Source organism: Pelodiscus sinensis, chromosome 2 (genome assembly GCF_052426305.1).
Source record: "Pelodiscus sinensis isolate ZL-2025 chromosome 2, ASM5242630v1, whole genome shotgun sequence".
NCBI classification, from domain to species: Eukaryota; Metazoa; Chordata; order Testudines; family Trionychidae; genus Pelodiscus; species Pelodiscus sinensis.
In genome coordinates, this window is record NC_143053.1 from 254,991,218 (window position 1) to 255,015,754 (window position 24,537).

Here is a 24,537-nt window from a genome sequence, read left to right on the forward strand (position 1 = left end):
TGAGATCAAGTCATGGAGGTTGGGTCCATGGAGTGGTCTTAGCCAGGGGGTAGGAGTGGTGTCCCTGCCCAAAGTTTGTGGAAGGCTGGAGAGGGATGGCACGAGACAAATGGCTTGGTCACTGTCTTCGGTCCATCCCCTCCAGGGTCCCTAGGGTTGGCCGCTGTCGGCAGACAGGCTACTGGGCTAGATGGACCTTTGGTCTGACCCAGGACGGCCATTGTAAGCTCAGGGCTCAGGGTCGGGGGTCTCAGTGGACCCCCTTGATTTTCATGCACACCTGCTCCTGGGTGGCCAGGCTGGCAGCTCTCCTGCCCTAGCCGGCCACTTTCCTGTGCCTACTGCGGAGATCGTGGACAAGGTCCACGATGTCCGCACTAGCCCAGGAAGGTGCCCGCCTCTTGCGGTCCAGGGCAAGCTCCCAGGAGCCGCCAGCCTGGTCCCGGGAAGAGGGGGTGGGCTGGGGGGCATCGGGTGGGTGGCTCTGTGCCGTGCCAGGTGCAGGGTCTGCTAGCTGGGTGCTGGCAGGCTTGCACCTGGCACGGGCACCGTAGCCAGCCCGTGCCCCTTTAAGGGGTCCGGGGCCGGGAGGGGGGCATAGAGTTTCCCTGGTGTTGGCCAGAGTGGCCACCAGGGAAACCTGGGGAGGGCTAGCCTCCCACTAGTTCGAACTAAAGGGCTACACAGCCCTTAGTTCGAACTAGCTAGTTCGAACTAGGCGTTAGTCCTCGTAAAATGAGGTTTACCTAGTTCGAACTAAGCGCTCCGTTAGTTCGAATTAAGTTCAAACTAACGGAGCGCTAGTGTAGCGCCTAGGAAAGTTAGTTCGAACTAACGTCTGTTAGTTCGAACTAACTTTGTAGTGTAGACATACCCTGAGAGAACTGGACTTGTATAGTTTGGAAAAGAGAAGACAGAAGGGGACATGAGAGCAGGACAAGTACCTAAAAGGGTGCCACAGAGAGGAGGGGGAAAAATTGTTCTCCTTGGCCTCTGAGGATGGAACAAGAAGCAAGGGGCTTAAATTGCAGCAAGGGAGGTTTAGGTTGGGCATTAGGAAAAACTTCCTACCTGTCAGGGTGGTTAAACACGGGAATAAATTGCCTAGGGAGTTTGTAGAATCTCCATCTCTGGAGATTCTAGGCCCAACGTGGTTATGATCTGTAGTTGCTAAAAGATTAATATTTATTATTATTAATAATAAATATTACTAATAATAGGAACTCAACAGAGAGGTGAGGCTCTATAGATTCTTATAAAAGGCCAGCTGAAGTACATTGAAGAATTCTCAGTGACTTCGGTGGGCTTTGGATCAGGCCCCGAATGAATCAGGCAGCCCAAACAATATATGACTAAAAATATAACTGTCTTTGAATCAAGAAAATTGTCTTGTAAACAATCTTGTAAACTCAGATGTTCCATCAATAGGATTCTAATGAGAAACTGTAAGTTCATTGGCATATGGACTGTCCTTTTATCGTTTGTACAGCGCCCAGCGCAATGAGGCCTTGATCCAGGGCTATGGCTCCAAGGCATTACAGTACTAGTAGTAATAAGTTCTAATGATAACATTAATGAAAAATGGAGACTATCTACTTCTGCTTTACCTTCACACTTGCACTGTACAGCATAAGTAACTGCGGTGTTAGATTCCATGGGTTTCCAGACCACTTGCGCGCCATCCTCATACACCTCCACAATATCAGGGACTGGAGGGCTAGCAAGAATGTCTGTCAGGAAGACACACAAAATTAAAGCGGTCAGAGCTAATAGATAGACATGAAGGCCTAGACCCCTCTCCCTCTAACAGATGAGCAATTTTATAGTTACAGATCTTCCATTCCCAATAGCTGATCATTTTGGAATGGCAGACTCTGTTTGCTTCACTTCAAGCCTATCAAAGCCTTGAAAGTTTGGCTCAAATTAGAGTGTTATTGAGTTTGCATTCTACTTAGGAAAGACTGAATAAAAGGAGCTGAGAGAATTCAATTGAATCTGCAGCAAGCACTGTGGAAACAAACACAGAGAAACTCTGCATAAAGAACAGCAGTAGGAAAGAGAGAAAAATGTCTATAAAAATACAATAGGTCAGATGCATGGTTGGTGTAAATTCCAGGCAAATTCTTCTGTAGGTAAAAACATGTTATGGTTGTTTTCTAAAACTGAATCAGGCTTGAGAAACCCAGGACTTTCGAAAGATTTGCAAATCTGAGCTAGTTTTTGAGAACACCAGTTTTCTAGACATCAAATTTATTCTTCTTCTGAACAGCACTTGCTTTAGTTTTTACTAGCAGATTTACTCAGCGTTGCTCGAGTCCTTAACTCAATGGAGGTTTATTTTTTTGGTAAATAAAAGGAAAATGTTCACGCTTTATTTAAATGATTGTATTTTTCAAAAACAGTGTTATTTTATGAAGTTAATTTTTATTTTGGATTTCTTAAAAAAGGGATTGTTAAAATGTGTTTGTTTAATTTTTTTTTGTAAATTTTTTTAAAATGGGAATTCCATAAAGTGTAGTCTTTCCCCCCCCATTCCTATAAACTCTTATATGCTATGTTTTAATGAGAAAAGCCTTAGTCAATTTGGTTTCCAATAACATTGTCTTCTAATTTTTACAACTTAAGCATTGAGTTAGCTGTGCCAAAATAGAGCACTACTCTGAATTTCTCTGTTTTATCTCTTTTCTGTCAGGTTTATTGAGAAACAATCCTATTCTAGGTTCATCCTATTTTTCTAGCTCATCTTGGTTCAGTGTCTTTCAAAATTCACTCAGTTATGCCAATTTTGAGGACTGTACAGCCACTCCCCAAGTTACGAACAAGTTACGGACCAATACTTGGTCCGTAACTCGAAGTGTTCGTAACTCAGCTCCCATAGAGTTACATGGCGATTGCGCTGTTCATAAGCACGGATCGCCGTTCGTAACTCGGATCCGCGTTTATGATCGCTTTGGTCATAAGTGCGGATGGTCGTAAGTAGAGGTGGTCGTAACTTGGGGTATGTCTACACTACCCTCCTAGTTCGAACTAGGAGGGTAATGTAGGCATACCACACTTGCAAATGAAGCCCGGGATTTGAATTTCCCGGGCTTCATTTGCATAAGCGGGGAGCCGCCATTTTTAAAACCCCGCTGGAATGAGGTGTACCGGTAGTTCGGAATAGGAATCCTAGTTCGAACTACCTAGTTCGAGCCCCGTGTAGCCGCGCTGCACGGGGTTCGAACCAGCGGGGTTTTAAAAATGGCGGCTCCCCGCTTATGCAAATGAAGCCCGGGAAATTCAAATCCCGGGCTTCATTTGCAAGTGCGGTATGCCTACATTACCCCGCTAGTTCGAACTAGCGGGGTAGTGTAGACATGCCCTTGGGGAGCAGCTGTACTTGATTTGGTGATTCTGTCTCTTTTCTGGTTTGTTTTATGAGAAGCAGTCCCATTCCAGGCACATCCCATTGTCCTGGCACAACCAAACACTGATCTTGCTTTACGTTATGATGGGAGGAAGCTGTCTTCCAAATTTGGTAGTGCTAGTTCTTACCATTTAGGAGAAGTTCTTGATCAAATAAACAAACAAATGCTCTAAAATATATGTAGACAATGATGCTACTTGCTAAAAGAAATGGCATTTGTACTTCCAGCCTCTGTGTTTCAAAGTCTTCCAGTTTCAGCCATCTCAACTAAGGTTTATACGTGATGGTCAGCACATCAGCTTTAACCAAGGCACCTGGAAGCATCTGGACCATTGGAGAGTAAAGGCTAAAGAATAAACTACATCTCCTTTTTGGCTTCCTGTCTGGAACTATAACTGGGGGTTTTCATAAAACGAATGATCCCTTTGTGTGGAGGAAAATCTGTAATGTAGTCTGTTTTATTCTGTACATACTCTTGAAGTGGGAGATGTACAAACTAGACATTTTCCTTGAATTACTTTCTGCTCTTACCTGCCTTTCTTATTACACATGAGGTGGACGCTGTACCCAGGGCGTTGCTGGCTGCACATGTGTAAATACCAAAATCCTCCTCTGTAACCACCAATATGGTTAAAAGCTGAAAGTTTTTGAGTGTGGCTGAGATCAGTATCCTACTGCTGCTGCGAATGAGCACGCCATCTGTAAGGCAGGAGGGATAAATCATTGAATTCTACCGAGAGGGCTAAAAGTCCCTTCTTTTCTAGGGAGAAGACTCCCCTAAATCTACTCCCCTTATCCATTCCTTGGAATTTAGATACTCAATCATCTTTCTTGGGCTGTAACTCCAAACTAAGGATATAAAATCCCATTTCTTTGGTTAACTAGTTAAAAAAATAAGTTAAATGCTCCAGCCCCATCTGGTTAACTGATTGACCATTAACATCCCCACTTCAAACCTTATTATTAAATTGCCCCAAATCCTCAAATGAGCGTTTACGTCACCTCGGAACCAGTCAACGTGCAGCGGGAAATGGGCAGAGGTTTGGCAGGACAGAGACACAGACTGCCCTAGGGCAACATCCTGATCCACGAGTTCTTCTACAAAAACAGGTGCTGGAAGAGAGAGAAAAAGCCACACTGCAGATAGATGAAGACAACTCCAAATGTGAACCACATGCAAGAGACCAGAGAGTGTCGTTAATCAGACTAGCTCCCAAGGAGCTCGGATGGGAACAAACCAAACATGTTCCATATGCTTGTGCTCAATTATGCTGCCCTTCTCTTTCCTAAGCCCCAGCGACCACGCCGTGTTGTGGCAGTTCAAAGAGAAGTCCTGTGAACCCTTCCGTCTTTTTCACCATGGGCCGGCCCACACTCTGAGTGGGGATGTTATATAACAAGCAAGCAGCTTAGAAAGACCCAAGAACTTCAGAAGGTAGCACAGATATAGTAGTGATGTGCTGCATACTTTTTCTTTAGTAAGCGTAGCACTAGTGATCAGTTCAACTGCTCTGGGAAAGTATTTTAGCACGTAGAGCTGGGTACTCTCCAAATTAGCTAATGATAAATAGACAGATATGGAGGTTCTCTCTTTCTCCCGTCAGCAGCTATTCCACAGGCAGCAACAGCAAATGTTTCCTCCAGAAATAGTTAATGTGAGTCTTCTGGCTAATCTGGAGGACCAGCTAAAAAAGCCAAGAAGGGTGACTGAAGGTCTAAATGTTCATGAAGTCCAATGGAGGCACTAGAAACACCTGTGTCTGTACTGATTTAAATCCTGGATGTACCCCTCTCTCACCTTGCCGCTTTCAAAACACAGATAGAAAATTCTCTGAAATAAGTGGTAGAGAGCGTTCCCTTTCTCCACCCCCTGCTGGTCCAACTGGGTTATAGCTGTCCCAGTCCTAGTCCCTGTCCTAGTCCTAGTCCCTAGCTGCCCCCCCGTGGTCATTCTGTAGTATAACTCTACTCTATCAGACCCCCACCCTTTCAATTTTATGAGATACAATTCTATTCCAGGCACACCCCATTATCCTGGCGCAACCAAACCCTGAGCTTGCTTTAAGATAGGAGAAGAGGAAGTGGCATACCAAATTTAGTGGTCCTAGCTTTTACCATTTAAGAGGAGTTCTTGAACAAATGGACTCACAGATGGATGGACAGACAGACACATATTTCTAAAACATATAGTAAGACGATCAAGTCATCCCTTAACCTTCACTTTTAATATCCTGAAGCCCCATTTAGAGACTCTTTTTCTGTTATGTCACTTCTCTGCCTATTTCAAAGAATTTAATAGAAGAAGCCAGTCTACTAAATCAATGACATTGTAACAGCTGCATATCATTACAGTCTATTATCGGTGGTTCATGTCATTAGTTTAGCAGTAAAATGCTACAGGCTTCTTAATGAATTGCCCTTTAATACCAAAGGCCAGGGCAAGTTTAATAAAAAGGTAGGATATTAAACTGTAGTAGGGCAGATAATCAGTGGCAGAAAGACACATTGTATGGCATGACTTAGCTACAGGAAAATTGAGAGCATGGACAGATTCTATTCTCCAGATCCTGGGTTCATTGATATGGGTATAAATCTGGATTAATTCCACTGAGTTTAGTGTAGTAAATTCAGATTTACCACAATGTCTGTTAAGTTCAGAATTAAGCCCCATGTTTCATATTCAGGGTTAGGAGAAATATCAAATGTTATACTGAAATAAAACACTTAGCCGCAGAAGACGGAGGGAACTCCACTAGTCAGGACAGCATGATCCTACTCCTAATTTGTTTGTGGAACTCCTTGCCAGAGGATGTTGTGAAGACCTGGACTTTAACAGGGTTCAAAAAAGAGCTAGAGACATTCATGGAAGTTAAGTCCATCAATGGCTATTAGCCAGGATGGGTAGGAATCGTGTCCCTCGCCTCAGTTTGTCAGCGGCTGGAAATGGATGACAGAGGAGGGTCACTTTATGATTCCCTGTTCTGTTCACTCCCTCTAGGGCATCTGGCATTGGCAACAGTTGGCAGACAGGACACTGGGCTAGATGGATCTTTGGTTTGATCCATTCTGGCCGCTCTTATGTTCGTATGTATGTTTTGCCACTGGGATCTGGATATGCAGGATTACCCCTCTAAGCAAGTGGTGTGGCTGATGCTTATTTCATGCTTAAACCCAACTTAAAGCTTTTGAATTGCATCTGCACTTGATTATTGCACACAAGTCACATGGATAAACTGATGAATATAAGAAGCGTGGAGGGGAAAGTGAAGCGAGACGGGTGAACTGAGCCTATTGATACTGTTAGGCCCATGTACATGCAGTAGAAGATTTTTACCTTCCTTTTGCTCTGGCTCGGGGGCTGGCTTTCCTTTTAGGATTCTTGAAATATGGGCAACGGATGCTTTTACTTTCTTCTTCAGGGTCTGCTCTACTGACTGCTCCATTGAGTGTGATCTGCCATAGGGTTTTGCTTTGCTATGTGTAGAGCTTTTCTGCTTACCACCTGAGTGCTTTCGGAAGCCATACGTTGGCTGGGATTCGGCTGTCACATGGCCCTTAGCACCTTTCCGCATTCGTGGCTCAGAACCGTTTTCCAACCTCAGAAGGGGCTGCTCTGCATCTTCAGAAATGTCCAAAAGGTTTTCTCTGGTTTCCCCTGTCGTGGCATCAGGTGCATAATCTGCAGGAGATTCAATGTCCTCCGTAGTGTACAGTCTTTTATATGGATGCAAATGTCCTTTGGTCACAGAAGGTAATTTTATCTTTTCAGTGAAGGGCATAAATCTTTTACCGGTTGGTTTGGGTGAGGGCTTCTTGACGTTCATAAATTCAAATGGAAAATAGACAATATCGTAGAGATCTGATAGGTTCAAATACGCAGGCTCTACCTCGGATATATCAAATTTCGAAGTCCGACTTTCAACATGGGGCATCTCTTCCGAGAGGTCTTTAATTTTCACTAAGGAAACTTCAGAGCATTTATCCGGTTCTTTGTGATCAGACACATGACTAGATCTTTTCCCGAAACCTGAATGATCGGGCTGGGAAATGCTTGCTGTGCTGGAACTAGTGCTTCTGATCACTAAATCTCCCAGATGTTCACAGGCATGAGAAGCCGCCTTTTCCTCTTTGGTGATTAGACTCGACAGGGCCAGCGTACTTGACTCACCTTCCACTGCAGGAAATGGTGCAGCTGATTCCGTGACATCAGCTGGGTAAATGCCCTCTTCTCTTTTATTCTGTGGTGCAAAATGAGTAGACTTTCCAGCTGCTGTGTGGAACATCTCTTGTGGAAGGGAGAAGAGCTTTCCACGTCCCACTGGAGTAGAAGCAGACTCTGCCAAAACATTCAGATCCTCAGACAGACCAACCATCTCTTCAACCAAGTCCTCCAGAACAGCAGACTGTGCTTTGTTGTACACAGAAGACTCCAGCTGGTTTTCATCCTCACTGAGTGAAGCCAGCGGTGTCTCTAGAATAGTTAGGCTTTCGCTCTCTAAGTCCTCAGATTTCTCTTCGCCACACACCAAATGCTCTTGAGGTGGCTGTTCCGGGCTGCCGCTCTCACAGATCGGAAAGGGGGCAGTTTTTCGTTGTGGGATTGTGAGAATAAATAAGCTTTCACCCTGAAGAACAGCCGACTCCACCTTAATGTAAACCCGCCTTTCACCCTCACCGTCTGATGCTGCGGCATGTTCTGGTGGTGGTGTTAGAATCCTTGCACGTTTGTGATCCGGAGCAGAGGCGTCTGTGCCCAAGTCCTCAGAAGGCTTCTGATGTAAACATTCCTGGTTTTCACCTGGGCAGACTGTAAGTGGAGCTGTTTCTGGTTGTGGAGCTGTTAAAATAACTGGGCGTTCACCCAGGCTGGCGGGAATGTGGGGAGTGTCTAGGATAACTGGGCTTCCATCCTCTGCAGCACTGTGAATGGAAGGCTTGGGCGGTGGACATACGCATTCTCCTCTCTCACTCTGCGGGGCTGATATCGGGGGTCCTTCCGATTCGAAAATAGTCAAACCAGAGCTTTCGCTTGGCGGAAGTGTAAACTCTGGCTTTGGTTTCACACTTAGCTGTGCCTCACGTTCCCACGTGTGCGCTGACAGTGGGGCTGTGTCCGATTGCTGTGCAATTAGAATCAGGCTTTCGCCTTCCAGAGCAGCTGGCTCAACGTCCATGTCAATGGAAGGCTTTATCTTTTGATGTAAATGCCCCTCACTTTCACCCCAGCAGGATGGCTCTGGGGCTTCCTGTGGTTGTTGGGCAGCTAGGCCTGGGCATCCTTTGTCACCACACTGTGCAGAAGGGGCTTGCTGTGCTACCGTACAATCCTGCCTGTCTGTCTTCGAGTCCTCCTCCATCGACTGCTCCTCAGGATGAACCTCGCCAGAGTCAACAGATGTGCTGTGCTGGGGAACTACTCCCGAATAACTCCCCTGTGAAGTTAGATCAAAGTCTTCTTCCAGAATGTCATCTTCTTCCACTAAACGTGTGGCTCTTGGTCTGTAGTCATCCAGAGAACGGCTTCTGCTGGACACCTGGAAGGTGGGGCGTGGCGGTTTCCTAGCGGTATCAAAGGAAGCTGATTTGGTCAGAGGGCCTGTCGCGCTTTCTCTGAGTTTTCCATAGTCTTCATCACCAGACAGTCCTTCTTCTTCCTCCTCTTTCAATTCAAACTGTTCCAGCAGGGGTTCCCGGAGGCCACTCAGGGGTACCTTTAAATACCCAGCTTTCCGGAAAGCCCTCCTTTTTCTGTCAAGGTGCCTTCTGTAGTCTCTGCCCGGCGAGACAGGGACGCGGGGAGGAGCCTCAGATGCTTGGCTGTAGAACGTGCTTTTAATGACACTCTGCCTGGGGACACACACAGGAGATTTCTCTGTTCCATCTCCAGCCTTTATGACTTTGTCTTTGTCAGGGAATAATGTGCCTGTTTTTCCTTGCTGCGCTGCCAAGTCTGATGTGTCTAAGGAGACTGCCTTTGCCAAGGAGGGCTGCTCGGCAGCTTTCTCTTGGGACTGGTCTGTTCTTAAATCTTTGAGTGCTGAGCTGATCTCGGCTTTCCGAGCAAAGGCATCTGCCATTTGTACGTCGCCTTCTGTCGGTGATGTCTCACCCGGCTCCCTTTTCACTAAAGCATATTTCCGTCTCATGGGTTTTACTGGGGGCACCAAGACCTTTGGATGTTTCTCTCCCGCCGCCGAAGTCGGAGGGTCTTGAGAACTAGGCGCATCAAACACAGACAAGTGCAGTTCTGGTGCGGAGCCAAAGTGCTTTTTTTTGGGGAAGGAGGAATTCTCATTGTCCGAAGAGGAGCCGGTGGTAGTGGAGGAACTGCTTTCTTCCACCAGGTGTCGGGAGATGCCGAGCGATGTGTTTTTGTGTGTTCTCTGGAGGATCTCCGGAATGGATCTCATTACCAAGATAGATTTATAGCACATGAGGGAACGCTGGAAAAGAAAAAAACCCAACAACATAACCAAAAAGGAACAGACTGAGGAGAGTGGTATAAACACGCACAGCAGGAATTAAACCGCACGTCCTCAGAAACCGAACACACGTAACAGCTGCAGAGCATTTAGGTTATTTCATTCAGTACAAACAAATTCCTTCTGGGCCTGCCTCTCCTCTCACTTGTGTTAGTTTTGCACTGATGTGGCCACCGTGACTTCAGTGGAGGTATTGCTACCTTACACCTGGGTGCAGACCCACCAACGGGGAGAGGGGACAAAGGGAGCAACAGCCCAGGGGCCCGGAAATTTAAAAAGGTCCAGGGGCCCTGGTTGCTGCTGCCGCAGCTCTGCCGACAAGCGCTTCTTGATTGAACAATGCTTTTGATATGCCCCATGCAGGTTCTGGGGCCTAGTTACTCGACCCTGGAACCTACATGAGGAACATCAAAGGCATCTTTCATTCAAGAGACACGGCTGCAGCTTTCCCTAGAACAGGCAGTTTGGGTCCAGGGAAGGCAGGGGAGAGGGGGACGGGGAGGGATTGGACCAGGATTCCTCTGATGAGGGCGTGCTTGGGGTGTCTCTGGGCAGGCGTGGGGTGTGTGGCCCAGCTGAGAGACGAGTTCCATTGATTTCTGCTCTGAACCCCAAATTTCTATCAATGGGCCTGCCTGTGTGAGTGATAAACCCGGGCCCTGGTTGATATTTCCAAAGCAGCACTAGGCATTTAGCCCCAAGTCCCCTAATTCTATTATTTCACTCCGTGTCTTAATCAACCATACTAGGCCAGATCCTTGGGTGGAGTAAACTGGCGTAACTCCAGTGAAATCAGTGGAGCTCTGCCAAAGTGCACAGCAGAGAACTGGGCCCTGGTGATGATGTTCTTCATTGTTCCTTTGGGGTCACTTTAGTTTCTGTATTGCTATCGACTGGAGCCCTAAAGGACACGTCTATACTTATCAGAAGATTGACGCTCTGGAAGTTGATCTTCTAGCATTTGATTTAGCAGGTCTAGTGTAGTCCCGTAAATCAAACGCCGAGGGCAGCTTCTGACGGCGCCCGATACTCCTCCTGTTGCGAGGAGTAAGGGAGGCCAATGGGAGCGTTTGCTCCCATCAGCCTCCTGCAGGATGGACACCGACATAGCTCGGCTAAAGGTAAACCGAGTCCAGCTATGCATTTTGCGTAGCTGGAGTTGCATTCCTTAAGCCAACCTTCCTGGTCTAGTGTAGACCAGGCCTAAGATGAACACAACATTTAAATACTTGTAAATAGAATGTAAATATTTCACATGCAAAGTGGTACAGGGGATGGCCCAAAGTTCAAAGACCAGCCATCAGAGCTTTCCACTCATAATCATGAGAAGCATCCACGTAGCATGTTTCATCTACCAGATGCTTCCCACGTATCAGCTAATGAGCTGATCCAGCATACCCTGGGGATAGGCAGCAGTATTCAGTTTGTGCAACTGGAATAATTGAGGCTGAGAGCTGGGAGAACTTTTTCCTACTGATAGACTGAATCAGACTCACAGAGGGGATAAGAAATCAGACGTTCCTCCGTCCCAACCCCACCCTCAGAGCAATCTTAAGACACCATCAAAACACAGGTATCCAAATGGCCGTAGTAAAATCCTGACTCCAATGAAATCAATAAAGAAACTCCTGCTGATGTTTGTGTGGCCAGGACTTCTCTCTTGGGCTGTGTCTAGACTGGCATGATTTTCCGCAAATGCTTTTAACGGAAAAGTTTTTGCTCAAAAGCGGCCGCTTTTGCGGAAAAATTTGCCAGTCTAGATGCAGCCTTGGGCTTTAGTATTCTCAGCATTTTGTGTGCTGAAGCACAGAAAGTCTTTTTGTAGAGTAAGGGTATGTCTACACTAGCCCCCTAGATAGATCTAGGGAGGCTAATGAGGGCGACCGAAATTGCAAATCAAGCCCGGGATTTAAATATCCCGCGCTTGATTTACATGTTCCCGGCTGGTCACCATTTTAGAAATTTAGTATAGACGTACCCTAAGATTATCAGACAAGTCACCTAACTTTCAGAAGTCACTGAGGACTCAGACTCAGTGTGAGCATGTCTACACTAGGAAACCATCTCGAAATAACGAAAATCAATTTAATAACTCCCAAAATAACAAAATCAAACTAGTGTGTCCACACCACAGGGAAGCCTCAAAATTAGCCCAAGGCAGGCTCTGTGGATATGCTACCTCGACTTAGAGCCCCCGGAAGCACTGGGGAGTAATTAGTTTGAATGACTCTGGGGAGTTATTATTTTGAAATTGTGGCACTGGAGCATCCACACGGCTGCTATTTTCGAAATAACTGATTTGGAATTAGCGTTATTCCTCGAGGAAAGCAGGAGTACAGATTTTGAAATAAGCGGCCCATTATTTCAAAATAATGGGTTTGGGAGTGTGGATGCTCTGCTTACCAATTCGACCTAAGAGGTGGGGGGGAGACTATTTCAAAATAAAGCCCTAGTGAAGATGAGGGCTGTCTTTGCTCCACATTCAGAGGGGGAGTGTGTGACGTAGTGAGGATTGTGTTCGCTCTGTTCCCTTTGTTATGTTGTGGGTGATTTCTACTGTCCTGTGCTATTCTGTTGTAACGCTGTGTGTGTGCCTCAGTTTCCCTGGGCACTGCACGGGTGTCTGGCTGGGATGGGAATGTCGGGTGTGGCTCTCACTGAGGGGGAGGCTGCCCCGTCTTAGCACCTACACAATAACAGCTCAGGCTGTCCTGTAACCTGAGCCTAGGTGGAGGGAGCAACCAGGTGACGCCTTGCCCAGGAATCTGAACAAAGGAGGAGACGGGGCTGCCCGCATGCTGGGGAACAAGTTGCTGGGTGTGTGAGTGACTCTGGGCTGGCTGAGAATGCAGGGAAGGAGACCAGGGCACTGGCTCTGGCCCCCCCTCTCCCCAAGATAGATTGTCCTGACTGCTCCTGGTTCCTGTGTTAACAAGTCTGGGCTACACTATGTCCCAGGGACCCACAAAACCTTCTGTTCTACCTGCTGGCTGACAGTCACATCTGGCTGTGGATGTGCACTCTGTGACAGTGCCCTGGGCTGGATCATGGCACAGTAGGCAGGGCAGTGGTGAGAGCTGGAAGGTCTGTATTTTTCCGGCCTGAATGCCTTATTTTTGCCACGTCCACTGAATCTTTCCCCTTATTCCCTTCTCAGGGCCCTCAGCTGCACACTCCCTACTGGTGCTGCTGTCTTGCAAAGAAGAGACCTTTTAAAAACTAACTAGAGAGAGAAAGTGCAAGGGAGACCGAGGGCTGCTCACCTGCCACTTGCTTCGAGCCACAATGAACTTCAGCTGTTTTGTGTTAATAAAATGGGCTTCTTCCAGCGGGACGTGGCACTGCAGAAAAGAACGAGAAAAAAGCGCTGGTGACAAAATCTCAGTGACGTTTTCAATGGGCGACAGGTACGATTTAGAAACGTGGGTCCAGAGGAGGAAACGGGACTTCCTGGGTCATCCAACCGAGTCCCCGGCTCCTGCGGGAAAGAGGAAACCTCTTCCAGCAATCCTCTCTCAGGCACGCAGCACTTCTCAGTGCAAGGGAGAGTTCCGATGTTTAACTCCCCCGCTGTGGAGCCACAAGGAGACGCTTTGAACAAAAGGTCCAATGAGTCCAGAATCGGGCCCTCCTCCCTGTCAGAGAACCAGGGTCTCAAACCCAGGGCATCAGTAAGTGTCAACATGCCAACCTGTTAGGTGCTGCCCGATCTACAAGCGTCCCACTGGCAGAGGACTCCAGAGCTGGGCTCTGATTGGTGGAATTCTGGGAGTCCCGATTGGTTCCCTGCTTCTATTTAAGCAAAGCAGAGCAGGAGGAAGTTTTCTAGGCAACTGGGTTTCTCCTGCTTCGGTTTGCTTTGCTTGTGCTACCTACTCCTGGTAACTGCCCCTTCTCCTGATGCTTGCTCTGACCTGTCTTGGTCTCTGATCTCCCAGTATCCACTCTGAGCTGCTTCCTGATCCCCAATTCACGCTCTAACCACTAGGTCAGACAGCCCACGCTCCAGTCATCACACAAATGCACACACACTGTGATTTGATTCTTCTTTCCTTTCTGCTTTTCTCCTTGGGTAGGGCTTCCAGACACCCAAATAGGAACTTTAATTTCCCTCTCTGCAAAAGGACGTAATCTCCTCTTAGTGCATGAGACTTGCTTGTTAAGGTTAACGGGGGGTTCTTTACATGTCTGGAATAGAAAAGGCAGCCTACATACACCAAACAATCGCTTACTGCTGCGGCACAGCAGCTGAACATCCGCATACACAAAGGGTGTGTCTAGACTGCATCCCTCTGTCGACAGAGGGATGCAAATCAAGCACGTTGAAATTGCTAATGAAGCCAGGATTTAAATATCCCGTGCTTCATTAGCATAAACATGGCCTCTGCTTTTTTTCTGAACGGAGCTTTTTTGAAAAAAAATAGCAGTCTAGACGCGGATCTGTCGACAATAAAGCCTTTTTCAACAGCTCCTGTAAAGCTCATTTTTTGAGGACAGAGGGATGCAGACTAGATGTAGCCAAAGTGGCCTCCACAAGAGAAGCGGGGTGATACCGGCTGGGAGAGAGACGGGGTAAAAGCCAGGCAAACTTACCGAGAACCAGTTGTGTGAGAGACATTCCAGAGCAGTAGGTCTGGCTCTGAGAACAGAAGAGAGACACATTTCAGCTTTCATCCTCAGCATGACACGCCCAGAGGCATGTAGCTTCCTTGCAGGTCGAGTGCCAACCAGATCTCTCTTTAGCTAGATTAGGGATGGGCAAGATATGGCCCGTGGGCTGAATCCGGCCAACTAAGTCTCCGGATCCAGCCCATGTGTTGCCCTGCTGTGACCTTCAGGCACAAAGCAGCCAGCCACGTCAGAGCAGCCCCGTGCCGCTTTAAGTGGCTGGTTGTTCCTTGTGGCTCTCTGCTCTGGGTGCTGGGGGAAGGGAGAGGCTTCATGTGCTGTCCTTACCCACCAACAAAATCTCTCAGCTCCTATTGGCTGGAAACCTCTCTGTGGCAGGCAGGGAGCATGCCTCAGTGTCCTGCAGGGCTGCTGGCTGGGAGCTGCCTAGGTAAGCGGCTTCCCCAGCCTCTCCCTCTCCCCAATTACCTTTCTGAGGTCACCACCTCCCTCCTGACTCAGGACACCACCCAGACTCTGTGCATCCTCCCTCCCCCAGGTCACATCTCTCTCCCAGACCTTGCACCCCTTCCCCCAGGCTCAAATCTTTTCCTGCACCCATACCCCCTCCCTGATCCTGCACCCCAAGCTCCTGCACCAAATCACAACCCCTTCTTCACCCAAACTCCCTCCCAGACCCCACACCCTCTCCTGCACCCCAGCCCCCTACCCTGAGCTCCCTTCTGCACCCAAACTCTGTCCAGATCCACCTCCCCCATAGAAAAGTGTAGCCCTTAACTACTTACCAAAATCTTAGCCCATCAAAAATTATTGCCCACCCATGAGCTAAATCTTTAGGACTTCTGAGCTGTAAGTCACTTTAAATCAGCGATTTGCAAACTCTGTTTCTCATGACCCAGTTGAAGTACATTATTGATGCCTGTCTGTGACCCGACATGATTATATCTTTCGACCAGAGTTTTCAGAAAATTGTACTATTGCAGCATATTCCAACAGGACCCACGTTACGTAACTAGCACTAGACAAAGCCATTACTTAAAAAAAAACTGTAAGAAGATTTGAGTTTCACCTACTTAATGTGACTGGTGGGTTTCCGAGTGGGGCTGGGGATGAGGGGTTCAGGTGCAGGCGGGGGTGGAGGATGGGGATGGGAGGTATATGTGGGGCTCTTGTCTGGGGCTAGGGATGAGGAGTTTGGGGTGCACGCAGGCTACCCAGAGCTGGGGCCAGAGGACTCCTCCCAGTTCTCTTCCCACCAGCAGCAGTCAACTCTAGGGAAAGGGTCCCTCTCCATGGGGCCAGAGGAGAGCCGCTTAGCAGCCCTGCCAGTCCCAACTTGCTCCCCTCTCCCGTTCCCACTCCCCCCCTCCTCTCCAGGTCCATACCAGCTAGGTTCTACAGCTTGCCCCTTGCCAGCTGGGTTCTGCCATGGGGCAGTAAAGCCTCCGGTTCAACCAGAACAATCCTTTTCAAACCAAACGTTTCTCCTACTCTGCAAAACATGGGTCAAGCTACAGGATTTTTCCTGCCGGTCCCTCAGGCGAGACTCTGGAAGTTACCACAGGATTCTGCAGCTCCTACAGCAGGGCCTTCCCTCATGACACCACCGGGGAAGACAGCGCTTCACGTGTCTTCCTCACACCTGACTCGATTCTATCTTTGCCAGACCAGAAATGACTGAAGTGTTGCTACCAAGGGAGGCTGCTCTACAGCTCCCGGAGGTCCCCCTTTACCAGGGGGTTTGGTTTAATCTTCCAAGTTGGTAGCTATTCGGGATAAGCGGCTGTGTCCAAGCCTAAACAGTGGAGGTTACAACCATGGGTGCATCTGACGAAGTGGGTCTTTGCCCACGAAAGCTTATGCTCCTACACTTCAGTTAGTCTATAAGGTGCCACAGGACTCCTCGTCGCTTTTGCAGATTCAGACTAACACGGCTACCCCTCTGATACTTGACACCATGGGTGAAACTCCCAGTCTCTTGCCTTCTCTGAGGTGTGGAACATGATTACTATTCATTTGCCTTATAGAACAATCTAGTTAACGTGGTATGCTCCTCTATTTAGGATCCTAAATAGGTAAGCCCTTAGCCCCATGGTAATATGCTTGTCAGAAGTTGAACACCCTCCTGTCTAATATCATGACTCGCTACTCATTCACTAGACACATTCTTATCTTCAGGGGGGAGTTTTCTGGGGACTCTATAAAGATGGATTTGAGCACAGCTGCCTTCAGACCTGAAAGGCTGATGTACTGTCTATACCAACTTGCCCAAATTTGGTTCTTCTCAGAGTCAATGTAGATCTGATTGGCTGAAAACAGTCAACTCACTCTACAAGCATCCAATATGATATTTGTGGAAAACAATGCAAAAGGACTCACTCGGGAGACATCTGCAGGATCTGTTTGATAAAATCCTTTGCTTCTTCACTTAGGTGAACAAAGTTAGGGACATTCCAAGCGATTGTCCCGTTCTGGATATTGAGAAGGGTTGCTCTGTCATTTTCCCCAGCAAATGGAGACTTGCAGGTTAAGCTTATTGCATTAACATCATAAAACAAAAAGAGATGAATTGTTAGTATTTTATTGAGACTCAACCCTCCAAAAGCGCAACTGCGTGACAAAGGTTTTAAAATGGGACACAGATTCAAAACGAGGCACACACAGCCCACTTGCACTTGTATAATATCTTTCATCCAAGGGTCTGCAATGCACTTTGGAAATTATTTATATCCATTTTACAGATACAGCATCTGAGAACAGAAAAATGAAGGGTCCAATTTTCCAAACCACATTTGCAATTTAGTAATTTAAATCTAGACATGTGCCTTTTCATTAGTGATGATCAAAATATGTGTCCCTAAGAAAGTATCTGCCACTGTGAAATACTTCCTCCAAAGCTAAAAACTGACTATAGTATTCCACTATTCACAGATGCTGTCAGCTCCTTGGAGCAGGGACATCATCTTTAGAACGGGAAGTGCTTAGCATGCTGTCAGTAATATACGCATTAAATACTTTACTAAATAACAATCACCATCCGTTCACTTCTCACTCACTCAAGACTCCCACTGAAGTCACTGGGGCCTGGACTACACTAAAGGGGAAGGTCGACTTAAGATGCACAACTCCAGCTTTGTTAATTACGTAGCTGGAGTCGACCTATCTTAAACTGTGATTTTGGGCTGTCCACACAACGGGAGGTTGATGGACAGCCCAAAATAACAATTTAAGATAGTTTAAATTATCGACTAACTAACAGTCGACTCCCCTTCCTCCCCGTGACGAGCAGGACTGCCAGGGCTCCTTCTCAGTTTAAGTTAGTGAGTTTTCACGAGACTCTCCAGCAAGTCGATCTTCTCCGTAGTGTAGACAAGCCCTGGAAGTTTTGCCTGAGTCAGAATTAAGGAAAGCTGAATAGGGCTGTTAGAGCAGATTGTTTACCTTAAATAGCTGATGACTCCAACAGCCCTGGGGAGAAAAGACACATATTTATATCAGACAAATATTCCTCCTTCTCTCCCTCCCTCACCACACAGCTTCCCTGAGCTCCGGCGCCAATAACCCAAGTAACTGCCCAAAAGGATCTTCTTTATCTGTCTGGCAAGGGTTAGCTTTTAAAAAGGCAAAATCCCAATATTCTATTGCATTAGTCCAGATTAAAAAAAACAAAAAACAAAACCAAAATCAAACAGCAACATGGGAAACAGTTTTTGCACAATTTATCTCAAGGTGACTGGGAAGGATTATTAAAAAATCAGGGTTGTGTGCATTTTTCTTCTTTGTTACATATCAATACGATTTTTTGGTTATTTTTTAAAAGTTATTTTACTGTAAACATACCAGGAATGTCCATTCTGGCCATCCCTGGCTTTGCTGGATTACTTAGCGCAGGGGTGGGGAACCTAAGGCCCAGTGGCTGGATGTGGCCTGCTGGCTTGTCTGGATCTGGCCCCCAAGACTCAGGGCCTACTCCTCGGCATTGGGGAACCTGTGCTAGTGCCCCACCCCCCCTGCCATCCAATCACGTAACTAGAGCACATAAGCACGTGTCTTTACACTGCACAGATCGATTAATAAGCCCAGTTTCTTTACGCCTCAAGCCCCAAAGTTACAGTGCTCGGTGCTGTAACTTTTTAAAAAGTGACAATTTACCAAATATCGGACGCCTTTGACACTGGGAGTTGAGAGATAATTTCCGGGGAGACAAACTCAGGAGATCCAAATTTGCTGTACTGAGGCTCAGATGGATTTATCTTTTGAGCGAACCCAAAGTCACAGATCTTAATATCTTCTCTTTCAGGGTAGGCCATCATGATATTTGGAGGCTAATGATCAGAAAACACAGAGAACATTTATTTGCCAAAGGGCATCATTTTTAAACACAAGTAAATCTTTAATATACAGTTTGAATAAAACACATCACTCGCCTGCCCTGCAAGCTACAATGGCTAATACAAGGAAGATTTTCCTTTGCGACTTACCTTAATGTCCAAGTGAAGTACATTATTCTCGTGGAGATAACTGAGTCCTTCCAAAAGCTGCTTGATGTATAATTTGACCTTAAAAATCAAAATTAGTTACAACGTATTTTCATTTGAATTGTACAATGGATCTATTTAAAACATGAATTCCCTGTTTCAGAGGAATTACCAATTCCAGAAATATTCCCTGTAGAAAATATGGGACATGCAGATTGAACTGATAATTAAAGCTGGCTGGAGAACAAGTCCATTGTACGAAAAGTTTCTAGTTTCAAAAGTTGTTTTTCTTCCATGTCAGATTAAAATGAGACCTTTAGAAATTTTTCATAACTCCCTGCCCCTCCATGTGAGAGAAAGCTCCAGTCAACCCAGAATAGCCAATAACCCAGCAGCAAGTGTGCTGGGGCAGATAGGTAAATGTGGGTTTTCCACATCCCACATCAGTGTCTTAATCTCTGGCCTACATAAGAACATAAGAATGGCCGTACTAGGTCAGACCAAAGGTCCATCTAGCCCAGTAGTCTGTCTGCCGACAGTGGCCAGCACCAGGTGCCCCAGAGAGGGTGGACCGAAGACAATGATCAAGCGATTTGTCTCCTGCCATCCTTCCCCAGCCTCTGACAAACAGAGGCCAAGGACACCATTTTATCCCCTGGCCTTTTATGGACCTAACCTCCATGAAATTATCTAGCTTTCCTTTAAACTCTATTATAGTCCTAGCCTTCACAGCCTCCTCTGGCAAGGAGTTCCACAGGTTGACTACACGCTGTGTGAAGAAGAACTTTCTTTTATTAGTTTTAAACCTGCTCCCCATTAATTTCATTTGGTGTCCTCTAGTTCTTCTATTTAGGGAACTAATAAATAACTTTTCTTTATCGGCCCTCTCTACACCACTCATGATTTTATAGACCTCTATCATATCCCCCCTCAGTCTCCTTTTTTCTAAACTGAAAAGTCCCAGTTGCTTTAACCTCTCCTCGTATGGGACCCATTCCAAACCCCTAATCATTTTAGTTGCCCTTTTCTGAACCCTTTCCAAGGCCAAAATATCTTTTTTGAGGTGAGGAGACCACATCTGTACACAGTATTCAAGATGTGGGCGTACCATAGTTTTATACAGGGGCAGTAAGATATTCTGGGTCTTATTTTCTATCCCTTTCCTAATAATTCCTAGCATCCTATTTGCCTTTTTGACCGCCGCTGCACACTGCGTGAAGTTCTCAGAGAACTGTCCACGATAACTCCAAGATCTCTTTCCTGATTTGTCGTAGCCAAATTAGCCCCCATCGTACTGTACGTATAGTTGGGGTTATTTTTCCCGATGTGCATTACTTTACACTTATCCACATTAAATTTCATTTGCCATTTTGTTGCCCAATCGCTCAGTTTGGTGAGCTCTTCTTGGAGTCCCTCACAGTCTGCTTCTGTCTTGACTATCCTAAACAGTTTGGTATCATCTGCAAACTTTACTACATCACTGCTTACCCCTTTCTCCAGATCATTTATGAATAAGTTGAAAAGGATTGGTCCCAGGACTGACCCTTGGGGGACACCACTAGTTACCCCTCTCCAATCTGAAAATTTACCATTTATTCCTACCCTTTGTTTCCTGTCTTTTAACCAGTTCTCAATCCAAGAAAGGACCTTCCCTCTTATCCCATGGCCGTGTAATTTACACAAGAGCCTTTGGAGAGGGACCTTGTCAAAGGCTTTCTGAAAATCCAAGTATACTATATCTACTGGATCCCCCTTGTCCGCATGTTTGTTAACCCCTTCAAAGAACTCTAAGGGTATGTCTACACTACCATCCTAGTTTGAACTAGGGTGGTAATGTAGGCAACCGGAGTTGCAAATGAAGCCCGGGATTTGAATTTCCCGGGCTTCATTTGCATATTGCTAGTGCGGACTCCGTGCCCTGCGGCTACACGCGGCACGGACTAAGTAGTTCGGATTAGGCTTCCTATTCCAAACTACCGTTACTCCTCGTTCCATGATAAAAACCTTAAAAACTAATAAAATAAACTTTTTAAACGAGGCTATTTTATGTGAAACAGAAACAAGCAACAAGACCGGGCAATAATTTTTGTAATTTTTGACATGGCCCCGGGGCCTCAGGCAGAAGGGGGTGGGGCCAGGATACTTCTGTGTTCACAGACCCTGATTGATCTGGGGGTGGGGGAGCAGGTGAAGTCTTTGCCCCCTGCACCTGCGCCCCTGGTGGTGGAAGGAGACTCCATCCAATCCCCCCTTTACCCTCAGGTCACTGCTTTCAGGGCAGGGTTGGAGGAGACTTTGCACGCTTGCTCGCTCATTGGCCTGGGACACAGGGAGCGCGCAAAGTCTCTCATTCCCCATCTTCCATGGTGCTTAGAGGTGCCCACCACGATTGACTAAGCACTGTGCACTCCCCCATCCCTAGGCCCTGACTGGCCTGGAACTGGCAGGACCTCTGCAGACTGGATCAATCTGCTTGGTGGGTCCTTTTGCCCACCCTGCCTTAGCACATGGAATTCAGAGACAGTGGCTAAGGATATGACTGTACAGCCTGTGACAAAAAGCCTTCAGCACAGGTCGACAGACTCAGTCTAGCAGGGCTTCTACTAGCTGTCTAAAAGCAGCTGGGTAGCTTGTGCTTTACAGCTGTGGCTCACACCGGCGCTGGGACCCCATCCCCACCCCTTTGGTGTCTAATTTCTGAGCCTGGGGGCTCACTGGCATAGGACGCACAGACATGCCCCGTGTGTCTGCCTCACTGGAGTTTTCCAATAAGTAGGCTTGCCAGATGCTTTCACCAAAAATCCTGGCAAAAAAACCAAAACCAAAACCAAAAACAAACAAACCAGCAAGGAGGACACAAAAGTTGTTGAGCAAAAAACTGAGTTAGTGGGTTTTCACGAGAAAAAAAAAACAGCTGTGCCTTTAATAATCCCCATGCTCTTCCCATGCCAGACACGGCAGGGGAAGATTGTCCCGGCTGGCCTTCCATCCGAGAGAAACAGAAAATACCTGTCATTTACATGTTAGAAAGCCAATCTTTAGACTGGGCACAGATCCTAATATGAGTAAAATTTCACCATGGGTGGGAATTTAATAGCCAGGCCCAGGCAGAAGGCCTAGCTAGAAGGGAATTCAGCCTTGCCCCTATATAGTCTTCTCTACTGTTTCCTCTGAGACCTGAGAAAAATAAAAGTAGCCAATGAAGTGCAGGAGATTTGTGTTCCAGAATAAGACAGGCTAAAGAGCTCTGATATTTGGAGCTAGAAGGGACTGGAACCGCCCCCCACCCCCGAGGATGCATCTCACTTCTTGGCTTGGGAAGGGCAAGGAGATGAAGAAGATAAAATCACTAGTGAACAGGAAATTATTGTATCAGTCAAAACACATGGAAGGAACCTCATAGGTGCCACACGGGGAAATTTTAAAAGGACAAGACATTGGTACCTCATCTTCAGTAACAACATTCTTCCTGAATAAACGGTCCAAGAGCTCCTCGGTGGAGCACCTAGCAAGGACATTAAGGAGAATTAAGACCATTTGTTTATCATCATCACTTAGTAGCATTCTACAACAAATACAGCGCTGGATGGTAATAAAATAGAACAGATCCCAGAGGGCAGCCTATATCCTCCGTGATGTTAAATCCCCTCTCTCTGACAGGCATTTGCTTTGGGTCTGGGATAAAATGCTTCAAATCTGGAAGGACATAGGGCAGTCCTCCCGTGGGGAATGTTAAACTCAACCACTGAACATCTTTGCTCCTTAACAATTAAATGAAACCCATGGAATTAACCAGCTGCCTTGTGCTAAAATTCTCCTTTAAATTTCATTGTTTGGTTGCTCCTCACCATCTTCTCTCTGTGCTTTCATATTTCCAGCTAGACTAATCCCTTTGAGGCAGGGACTTCAGCTTTCAGAAGTGCTTTGGCGCTGTATAATCCATTGCTGTGAGAGGTATTTTTCTAGTGTGGCTTTTTCTACTGCAAATCCACCCATCCTGGGTACTTATATGGCCCCCACACTCATTGTAAGTGAGCCCCTTACAATCTTTAATATGTTTATGTTGTACCCCAGTGGGGCTATGTCTAGACTGCAAGCCTCTTTCGAAAGAGAGCGTCTAGACTGCACGCGGAATTTCAAAAAAGCAAGCCGCTTTTTTGAAAGAAAGCACCCAGTGAGTCTGGATGCTCTCTTTCTAAAAAGCCTGTTTGCTTTCAAGAACGCCTTCTTTCGAAAGAGCACTTTCGAAAGAAGGCGTTCTTCCTCGTGGAATTAGGTTTACCACCGTCGAAAGAAAAGCCGCATTCTTTCGATTTAATTTCGAAAGAACGCGGCTGCAGTCTAGACGCAGGTGAAGTTTTTTCGAAAAAAGTAAAACCCCTGAGTCTGGACACAGGTGTTTTATATCTCAGGTGTCAAGTACAAATGGTTATATTCATATTCACATGGGTTTTCTTAACAGGCACTTCCCAGCATTGGCTGAGAAAAAGAAGAGAAGAGAAGGATACAGTTCCAGAATCAGAACCAAGGTTTTCCTTGTTTCAAACGCATCCAGCAGGCGGGTGATTCTGTCGTGGGAAAGCGTGGCGAGGATGTCCCTCTCCTGGTAGGACTGGGCTCTCGTTTTGCTTCGCAGAGGTATGAACTTAGCAGCACACGAGACTCTGTTCCCTTTGTGCACAACCCGTTTTACAAAGCTGAAAGAGCCCCTGTAAATAACCAAAAAAAAAAAAAAATCACCTTGAGGTTTTGCCGTGTGTCCTTCGGAATGTCAGATTCAAGATGCTTGCATTCTTCTCCCCCTCATGCAGTCTTTTCTCTCAAATCCTTCCTTCCACATTCACCTTACACGCAGCCTAATGTAACAATCTGCCTCTATAGTGTATGAGATTATGTCACTTTCTGCTGACTGGCCCCCCAAAGCTGAACTGGTTATGGACCAAGAGTTGCCAGTTACACCCTTAGCACCAGAAGTCCTGTAGCACGTTAGGGTACATCTAGACTACGTGCCTCTGCCGACAGAGGCATGTAAAATAGGCTACCCGACATAGTCAATGAAGCCGGGATTTAAATATCCCCGGCTTCATTAAAATAAAAATGGCTGCCACGCTGTGCCGGCACAGTGCAGCGGTGAAGACGCGGATCCGTCGACAAGGGAAGCCTTCATCGACCAATCCCTTATGCCTCGTGAAATGAGGTTTACAGAAGTGGTTGACAAAGGCTTCCCTTGTCAACCGATCCGCGTCTTGACTCGTGCACTGTGCCAATGATCAGCTGAGCTGGCACAGCGCAGTGGCCATTTTTATTTTAATGAAGCCAGGGATATTTAAATCCCGGCTTCATTGACTATGTCGGGTAGCCTATTTTACATGCCTCTGTCGGCAGAGGCATGTAATCTAGACATACCCTAAGGGTACGTCTAGACTACTGCGTTTTGTCGACGGAAGTTTTTTCGACAGATACTGTCGACAAAACTTCCGTCGACAAAGAGCGTCCAGACACATTGAGTTCTGTCGACAAACACATTGAGTTCTGTCGACAA

General features: G+C 46.6%; 1 protein-coding gene across 30 annotated transcripts in view; it reads right to left on the reverse strand.

Annotated features, from left to right (window-relative positions):
- Nucleotides 1-24,537, reverse strand: part of OBSCN (obscurin, cytoskeletal calmodulin and titin-interacting RhoGEF) — a 320,581-nt gene that overhangs the window by 16,059 nt on the left and 279,985 nt on the right. For all 30 annotated transcript variants that reach the window (XM_089776829.1, XM_089776823.1, XM_089776814.1 and 27 more), the window contains 12 exons: nt 23,504-23,704; nt 22,440-22,500; nt 18,999-19,076; nt 18,670-18,842; nt 17,959-17,985; nt 16,897-17,049; nt 14,482-14,527; nt 13,152-13,229; nt 6,741-9,849; nt 4,409-4,519; nt 3,938-4,105; nt 1,608-1,730 (listed from right to left, as the gene is read on the reverse strand). In XM_089776829.1, coding sequence (XP_089632955.1) covers nt 1,608-1,730; nt 3,938-4,105; nt 4,409-4,519; nt 6,741-9,849; nt 13,152-13,229; nt 14,482-14,527; nt 16,897-17,049; nt 17,959-17,985; nt 18,670-18,842; nt 18,999-19,076; nt 22,440-22,500; nt 23,504-23,704 — 4,328 coding nt within the window. The remainder of the gene's footprint in view (nt 1-1,607; nt 1,731-3,937; nt 4,106-4,408; nt 4,520-6,740; nt 9,850-13,151; nt 13,230-14,481; nt 14,528-16,896; nt 17,050-17,958; nt 17,986-18,669; nt 18,843-18,998; nt 19,077-22,439; nt 22,501-23,503; nt 23,705-24,537) is intronic.